This window comes from Tachysurus fulvidraco, chromosome 9 (genome assembly GCF_022655615.1).
Source record: "Tachysurus fulvidraco isolate hzauxx_2018 chromosome 9, HZAU_PFXX_2.0, whole genome shotgun sequence".
NCBI classification, from domain to species: Eukaryota; Metazoa; Chordata; class Actinopteri; order Siluriformes; family Bagridae; genus Tachysurus; species Tachysurus fulvidraco.
This window is the reverse complement of record NC_062526.1, coordinates 28,978,440-28,988,439: the sequence shown is the minus strand read 5'-3', so window position 1 is coordinate 28,988,439 and position 10,000 is coordinate 28,978,440. Positions and strand designations below refer to the sequence as shown.

General features: G+C 43.0%; 1 protein-coding gene across 2 annotated transcripts; it reads right to left on the bottom strand.

Moving 5' to 3' along the window:
- Nucleotides 1-5,840: 5,840 nt before the first annotated feature.
- On the bottom strand, nt 5,841-9,190 carry jdp2b (Jun dimerization protein 2b). 2 transcript variants are annotated; one of them, XM_027160592.2, is made up of 4 exons: nt 9,031-9,190; nt 8,016-8,172; nt 7,664-7,768; nt 5,841-7,386 (listed from the first exon to the last, which is right to left on the bottom strand). In XM_027160592.2, exons 1-4 carry the CDS (start codon nt 9,072-9,074, stop codon nt 7,201-7,203), a joined length of 492 nt encoding a protein of 163 aa, XP_027016393.1. In that variant the 5' UTR covers nt 9,075-9,190; the 3' UTR covers nt 5,841-7,200. The 2 variants fall into 2 exon arrangements, with proteins under 2 accessions (XP_027016393.1, XP_027016391.2); XM_027160590.2 differs by lacking the exon at nt 9,031-9,190 and adding an exon at nt 8,822-8,953.
- Between the last annotated feature and the right edge of the window lie 810 nt (nt 9,191-10,000).

Sequence of the window (10,000 nt, the reverse complement as noted above, 5' to 3'; positions counted from 1 at the left end):
ACACAACACACAAAACACACAAAACACACAGGACACACAGGACACACAGGACACAGGACACACAACACAGGACACACAACACAACACACAGGACACACAACACAACACACAGGACACACATCACACAGGACACACAACACAACACACAGGACACACAACACAACACACAGGACACACATCACACAGGACACACAACACAACACCCAGGACACACAACACACAGGACACACAACACACAGGACACACAACACAACACACAGGACACACAACACAACACACAGGACACACATCACACAGGACACACAACACAACACACAGGACACACAACACAACACACAGGACACACAACACAACACACAGGACACACAACACAACACACAGGACACACAACACAACACACAAAACACACAGGACACACAACACAACACACAAAACACACAACACAACACACAAAACACACAGGACACACAGGACACACAGGACACAGGACACACAACACAGGACACACAACACAACACACAGGACACACAACACACAGGACACACAACACACAGGACACACAACACAACACACAGGACACACAACACACAGTACACACAACACAACACACAGGACACACAACACAACACACAAAACACACAACACAACACACAAAACACACAAAACACACAGGACACACAGGACACACATCACACAGGACACACAACACAGGACACACAACACAGGACACACAACACAACACACAGGACACACAACACACAGGACACACAACACAGGACACAGGACACACAACACACAGGACACACAACACACAGGACACACAACACAACACAGGACACACAACACAACACACAGGACACACAACACAACACACAGGACACACAACACACAGGACACAGGACACACAACACAGGACACACAACACAACACAGGACACACAACACAGGACACACAACACACAGGACACACAACACAACACACAGGACACACAACACACAGGACACACAACACACAGGACACACAACACAGGACACAGGACACACAACACACAGGACACACAACACACAGGACACACAACACAACACAACACACAGGACACACAACACAACACACAGGACACACAACACAACACACAGGACACACAACACAACACACAGGACACACAACACACAGGACACAGGACACACAACACAGGACACACAACACAACACAGGACACACAACACAGGACACACAACACACAGGACACACAACTCAACACACAGGACACACAACACACAGGACACACAACACACAGGACACACAACTCAACACACAGGACACACAACTCAACACACAGGACACACAATACACAGGACACACAACACACAGGACACACAACTCAACACACAGGACACACAACACACAGGACACACAACTCAACACACAGGACACACAACACACAGGACACACAACACACAGGACACACAACTCAACACACAGGACACACAACTCAACACACAGGACACACAATACACAGGACACACAACACACAGGACACACAACTCAACACACAGGACACACAACACACAGGACACACAACTCAACACACAGGACACACAACACACAGGACACACAACACACAGGACACACAACTCAACACACAGGACACACAACACACAGGACACACAACTCAACACACAGGACACACAACACAGGACACACAACACACAGGACACACAACACACAGGACACATAACACAGGACACACAACACACAGGACACACAACACACAGGACACACAACACACAGGACACACAACACAGGACACACAACACACAGGACACACAACACAGGACACACAACACACAGGACACACAACACAGGACACACAACACACAGGACACACAACACAGGACACACAACACACAGGACACACAACATGACACACATTACGACAGCGTCCGTCCCCTCACTTGACTCTGGCTCGAGTTTCTACAGGGCGGCCATGAGGGAAAAGTGAGCGGAAAGCATGCAAAGTGCCTGGTTTCAGTTAGTCGCCGTGGAAACTTCTTTCAGTTCAAGTTTTTTTCTGAAGTTTTAGAAAGAAAAGATGAAATTAGCGTTTGGGTTTTTCTGATCGAGCGCTGATCGAAAATCACGTCTCACAACGTCATGACGGGAGGAAAGAGGAGGAGAAGGAGGAGAAAGGAGGAGAAAGGAGGAGAAAGAGTGTGTAGTGTTACATGTGTTTATTTAATAAGAGAGAATTCAACACGGAGCGAATTACTGACAGACAAAGAGAAAGAAGAAAAGTGAATGAGAGAGAGAGAGAAGAGAGAGAAGAGTGCAGATCATGCAGTAAAACACAATGTGAGTGAGAGTACATGAGCACAAAGGTCATCTGTGTGTGTGTGTGTGTGTGTGTGTGTGTGTGTGTGTGTGTGTGTGTGTGTGTGTGTGTGTGTGTGAGTGTGAGTGTGAGTGTGTGTGTGTGTGAGTGTGTGAGTGTGAGTGTATACAAGCAGCTGTGTTGTGACATGCTTTCTAAGTGTGGTGGAGTGTGACAACACCACCTGTGTGTGTGTGTGTGTGTGTGTGTGTGTGTGTGTGTGTGTGTGTGTGTGTGTGTGTGTGCGTGTGTGTTTTTTGCCTGTAGTTACTGACAGTGATGCCCTACTGCCCTGACACACTCCACACACACTTTCCCAGACATGATCACATCAGCCTGCACTATCTCTGTGTTATGATGTCATCATTTCTTTAGCTAATGTATCTAATGCTACCGCTAACACCGTCTTGCATCATCATGTGTGTGTGTGAGATGATTAGATTCTGAAACATCAGAAAGTCATTTTAATCATGAATTTTTATTTGTGTTGTCACTGTGGCTTTGTCTTTGATTAAAAAGTTCAACTCAGAGTTATATTCATTCATTCATTCATCTTCTACCGCTTATCTGAACTTCTCGGGTCACGGGGAGCCTGTGCCTATATCAGGTGTCATCGGGCATCGAGGCAGGATACACCCTGGACGGAGTGCCAACCCATCACAGGGCACACACACACACACACACACTCTCATTCACTCACACACACACACTACGGACAATTTTCCAGAGATGCCAATCAACCTACCATGCATGTCTTTGGACCGGGGGAGGAAACCGGAGTACCCGGAGGAAACCCCCGAGGCACGGGGAGAACATGCAAACTCCACACACACAAGGTGGAGGTGGGAATCGAACCCCCAACCCTGGAGGTGTGAGGCGAACGTGCTAACCACTAAGCCACCGTGTCCCCAGAGTTATATATAATATAAATATATATTAAACACAATGTATATTTTAATATTTAATCATTTTACAGTAATAATATAAATGATTACGATTATCTCAGTTACCCCCAGTTACCCCCAGTTACCCTCAGTTACCCCCAGTTACCCTCAGTGCACAGATTAGTCTGGATTTAACAGGCAGAATGTACCACAAAATCCAGTTATTACAAACATTCTTCTGATAAATAATTAATTATTTATTAAGTTTTAATAAAGAAAAAAATAATTACTGTAAGAACATTCTGTGATGCATCTCATTTCCTGTGAATGAAGACGGAATGCACTTTCACACTCCTACACAGCGGCCTGGCGACCGTCCCAAACTTCACATTAAAAAGTAAAATGATAAGAGAGTAAAAATGTTGCAGTGTCTCACGTCCTGTATCTGACATTTAGCATCTAAAAATGGTTTCATAAACAATCCTGCAGTCAGAACAGAAAACATCCAGGAGGCAGAGTTAACCTGTGTGTGTGTGTGTGTGTGTGTGTGTGTGTGTGTGTGTGTGTGTGTGTGTGTGTGTGTGTGTGTGTGTGTGTGTGTGTGTGTATGTGTGTGTATGTGTGTGTGTGTGTGTGTGTGTGTGTGTGTGTGTGTGTGTGTGTGTGTATGTGTGTGTATGTGTGTGTGTGTGTGTGTGTGTGTGTGTGTGTGTATGAGAGTGTGTGTGTGTGTGTGTGTGTGTGTGTGTGTGTGTGTGTGTGTGTGTGTGTGTGTGTGTGTGTGTGTGTGTGTGTGTGTGTGTGAGAGAGAGAGAGAGTGTGTAGGTGGAGATCCAGGAACTCTAATACAACAGAAGTCACCATTGATACATCTGCGGTTTCAGATCGTTACTCATAATAAACTTGTCCTGTTTCAGAGGAATTGAGGCCACATGCTGTGTTCATTAACAAAACAACCTTAAACTAAGATTTCTACTGAAACAAAAACATTGATTTCAGAAATCACGTCTAATATCAGTGAGAAAACAACCACAACAACAACAACAACAATAACAACAACAATAACAACAACAACGTCGAGTCCTTGGAAAGTTTTCCTCACATTTCTGAATGTAAGAACAAGAATTCAGCCCAAACTTGTGAATTCCTGCTAGCTAATAGCCGCTGCTAGCAGGTTAGATGGCTAGCAGATTATACACACACTGTCAAGTCACCGTGAGAGTGGAAACGACACAGAATTATCCAGAACATCAATATTTTCCACAGCGGTTTCAATAAATTTGTGAGAACAAACACTAGCATGAGCTCCACACTCACACACTTAAAAACAAATCAGATCGTGGAATCGAAGTCGACAAACTTTTTAGCTTCATAAATTGTGTCCCAGAAACAAACTGATAGCATTGTTCAGTAATGAGTGTCACCGTACGCCACGGAGCTCCGCGCTAATCTGGACGCTAAGACGTCTTTACACTTTAATAAAATGTTCTGATCTGTTTTGTCTCTTTGCTTGCTTTTTGCTCCAGTTTTTTTTTTCTGTAGTGTTGTTAGAAGCAGAGTGTTCTCAAGGTGGCATCAGATGAGCATGCACACACACACTCTCACACACACACAAACACTTACACACACGGCAGCCGCCTACGACACACACTTTTTCTGAGAATCAGAGCTGATGAACAGAAGGTCACTTGTGTGATCCAAATGGCAGCAGTGAGCAGACAAATTAAGTACGATTAAACTGAAAATATTATCAAATATTATTTCAGTAGGAAGGACATGGAGCTGATTTAGCCGCTGTCTTAGTCACGAGCAGCCCTACAGGAGACACGGGAAATTACAGCATTAACAGTTCAGCTTTAATAGTCTATAACTTTAAAATAGATGACACATTTTGTCACTGATACACAGCTGTTCTGCTGGATGTAGTGTAATGTACTCTTTATTACTCTCTTATGTTTGTATACTCTACTGTACTGCCCTATACTCTACTGTACTGCCCTATACTCTACTGTACTGCCCTATACTCTACTGTACTGCACTGTATTATAATACACTGCACTATACTCTAATACACTGCATTATACTCTGATATGCTGTACTATACTCCTTAACAACTGAACTGATCTGAGCACATCACACACACAACTGCGTAGACTACACTAATCTGCACCAAATACACACTCATCCAACATCCATCCATGTCTACAGCAACACCCACATCATACGGTTTACATGATGTTCTGCACACGGTTTCTGCTCTTTTTGCACAACTCCTTACAATCCCTCATATAACTGCTGCTATTAAATGTTTATTCCAGTATTTTTGCACCTGTACTGTAGAACCTACAGTATGTTTGTCTTGTATTTTGTCTCGCAGTGTTTGCACACATACACTGTGTCTAGGGCTGATTACCAAGTCATTAGCTCGGTCTTTGTTTTATGTAGCTCTCTGGTCCTGGAGGAACTGTAACAGCTATATATGGTTGTAATGACAACAAAAGCTTTGTGACTTTTGACCTGATACTGAAATAGTCTACAATAATCAAATACACTGCACTATACTTCATATACTGGACACAGATGAGACATGTTTCTAAATTTTCATTTAATTTATTCCCAAAACATAACAAAAGGCATTATTATCAACAGACATATCAGAGACTCCGCACAGCAGATCTCAGGACAACATATTAAAAAAAGTAATATATATTACAGGAAATTCTTCACAATTGACTGTAAAAAGTCTCATGTAGCATTTGATACAACCAAATACACCATGTAAAAACTTACAAATGTAATATCCATTTATTACAAACATCAGACAGACTGAGCCCTGACACTGTTGTATGGCACTAGGGGCGATAGAGTTACTTATCTTCATAATAATAAAAGTTATAAAGTTTTAAGTCTTATATAAATACTTTAGTTTTGTTTATATGAAACCTGATGGTGTTTAAACTTTTAAACACATGACAAATCCTGAAAATATTAAACTCTGACTTTAACCTTGTTCATTTTCAAAGTCAAAAGATTCAACAGATTATCAACAGCGCCATCTGGTGGCTGTCGGGAGTTTCGTACATTAATATCGTCATGTGACTTGGTCATTTCTCCAAACGTCATCAGTTCATCCACGAGTTACGTCAGAGTCCAGACATCGTGCTACGATGCTAATGTTAACAATTGCACAATTGTGGGATTTGGCGAGTTAAACCACATATATTCTGATTAGCATGCAAAATAGCTAGCTTTTTAGCACAAACATGCTAAATAGTACCAGAGTAATAAAACCCCGTCATTAGGAGGAGTCACCATTAAGTCAGTCATTCTGTTATGATCTCTAATGGAAGTAGTGATTATCTGAAATGTCCATGATCGCAATATACTGTATAAATGCAACATGCTGCATCTTCTGTGGCTTCCTGTTCGCAAGGATACAAACAGGAAGTCAATGCACCAAAAAAAAAATCCATCATGTCACTGCAACAGAAATAGAGTACGTCACACGTCCCTGCATGCGAGTGTGGTCTCTGTAATCCACAGGAAGTAGGTCTGCTTTGAAAGGGAAAGCAATTGTGTTTTAAGCACTTCTCTCGGTCTCGTGTCTGACTCAGCGAGACAACAAGTGAGACTTCTGGTTTCTCAACTTCTCCGAAAATAAATAAAATCTGAGTGTGTTATAGAACAGTTTGTTTCTTACATAGGCAGTTGAGGGAAAAAAGTGAGCGACTTGGTCCGAGTCTCGTCTCACAAACAGGAAGTGGTCTTTTTTGGTATCTTGGTTTGAGGTTTTTTAAAAACAAACAAAAAAAAAACAAAAAACAAACGATGTCCTCATGTCCATCTCAAACCCATCTTTCCATTCTTTAAGATGAAAGTGAGCATATAGTCTATTGAACTTCCACAAACACAGGACGTGATCTGATTTGAGGGTCTCTGGAACGTCTCACGATGGCGAGATCTGATCCAGCAGCAGGTTCTTCTCACTCTCAGGGGTCTGGATGCTGTCTCTGCGGACGATGCAGGTCGGACGGTGAAGGTTCAGCATGTGGATGAGACGCTGACGTTCCTGCTTCAGTTCCTCAATTTGAGACTTCAGCACGGTGTTTACGACCTCCAACCGATCAGATTCCTGAGACACAGACGGAGTGAGAACAGAGGATGAGTTGATAAAGTGCTGCTCGTCATTAAGGCACTGATTGTTTTGCTTTAAAAACAAATCAAAATGGAGCTGATTTGAAGTATAAACACTAGAGAGCGCGTTACAACCAGCACATTAACCTGAACTAAACTTGCACTAGTCAGAACTGCTGTTACATCAGTACCTTCTAAACCAATCAGAACACAGAATTCTGCAGCAGCTTAAGAGTCGGGATCTGTGGGAAACATGGTGTTATTAGTGAACTCACTTGCTGAAGGAAGTCGGTTCTCTCCTTCTTTTTGCTGCGACAACGTGCCGCTGCAACTTTATTCTTCTCTCTCCTCCTTTTTCTCCTCTCTTCCTCATCAGCCATCTGATTGAAAAGCAACAAAGATACATGTTCTGGTGAGAACAGTGTACATGCAGAATTGCAGTATGTTATGCATGTACATAAACACAGGCAGGTTTACATTCTGGCCACTAGATGGTGGTGTTGTGTTAAAAAAAAATACAGAGTAGGTGCAGAAGTGAGACTGATCTTTTATTTCAGTCCTGCACTCACATCTTTGTAGCTTAATGTGTGTGTGTGTGTGTGTGTGTGTGTGTGTGTGTGTGTGTACCTCGCCCTGGAGAAGGCTGTGTGGTCTCTTGCCCGTGAGTGTGAGCTCACTGGGGGTCATGGCAGCCTGCAGACTGAAGATCTCAGCCAGTTTTAGCTGCTCACTCAGTGTGGAGGCGGGAAAACCCACGAATGGAGTCAGAGTCGGCATCATCACTCTATCAGTGAGAGAGAGAGAGAGAGAGAGAGAGAGAGAACATGAGATTAAATAATTCACTTTCATTTCACACTGAAGCTGCAGAGGAACAGACACCCACTAGCAGTGCGTTTCTCCTTCACTGTTTAATTATACATAATCTCACACACACACACACACACACACACACACACACTTTCAGCAGACATCAAAAGTGAAGACATGTATAGCTATTTTCAAATGCAAATCATTTCAATATTTACATGTATTATAGATACAGATGTTTGCATAAACATCATGATGTTGTGATAATCACAAAATGATTTTAAATAGAAATCTCACAGCCTCAAAGCCCCCCCCACACACACACACACACACAGTAACTGAACACTGCAGGTGTTAAATGCACATAGCTTAAGACACACACACACACTGCAGGTGTTAATGTACTGAGACACACACACAGTAACTGAACACTGCAGTGTGTGCGTGTGTGTGTGTGTGTGTGTGTGTGTGTGTGTGTTTTAGGTGTTAATGTTTACTTGCATGCTGAATAAACGCGAACAAAACGCACCGACAGAAAGTGAGTATAGAAGTAAACAATTGTACAGAAGTGTGATGTGTAACAGCATTAAACACGTGTTTACAGCAGTGTTAGTGCGGTGACTGACCTTGTCCTGTGTTTATAACCCAGGACACTCAACACTGCAGTGTGTGTTTTAGGTGTTAATGTATTCACACACACACAGTAACTGAACACTGCAGGTGTTACTGACACACACACACACATACATATTATATATACATTATATACACACACACACACACACACACACAGCATTAAACACGTATTTACAGCAGTGTTAGTGCAGTAACTGACCTTGTCCTGTGTTTATAACCAGCTCCAGTCTCCTTCCTGCTCATAAAACTCTCGGCTCGAGTTGCATCAGCGAGCTTAAATAGTAGAGCATGGAATGCGGAAGTGTCTTTCCGCGTGACGTTAAAAACATAACGAGAAACCTTCCTCGACTCCGCCCCTTAGCAACCAAACACACACACACAGAGAGGAGCAGCGGGTTAAATTAAACGCTAAGCCCCGCCCCTAGCAACTCAACACGAGCTTAAACAGGAGCCCTGATGCTCCGCCCCTTAGCAACCAAACACACACACAGTAACATTCCACGCGCTCGGTTTCTGTTTACAGAGGAAATCCCTTCGGTCTCGCGCGCTGCCCACGCGGGTTTCCCACTCTGTTAGACCGGAATATAAACAACAGCTCTGGTGAAACGATGTTTTTTAGAGGAATCGGTGACTTTATCTGCAGTTTTACGGTAATTTAAGGTGTGTTTTCTGCACACAGCTCATACTGTAAGTGTGTGAACTTCACATCCTAATGACTGATGTTACAGCATTAACCATGAGCTGCTCCTGATACATATGGGATCGAAGATGGAAGACGTTAGAGATAAAGTACACAAATGTCTCACACATGACACTGAGGGACAGAAACAGGGTCTCAACCTGAAACCATCACTACGGAACAAGTGTGTAGATTTAAAGACCACTTTAAAGGCCGCTTCTCTTTTCCTACCCATCCTGAGCTCGTATCAGCTCCAGTCCCAGTCATGAAGATCCATGTGAACTCCATGTGGTCTCTGAGGACAACAACCTCTGGTGTTTATAACAGCTTATAATCACACTCACTCCTGTGGTGTCACCCAAATGAGGATGAGGTTCACTTTTGAGTTTGGTTCCTCTCGAGGTTTCTTCCTTTTGCATATAAAGGTGTTTATTCCTCACCACAGTCACCTCAGACTTGTTCATTAGGGAGAAATACAAACACATTTAAA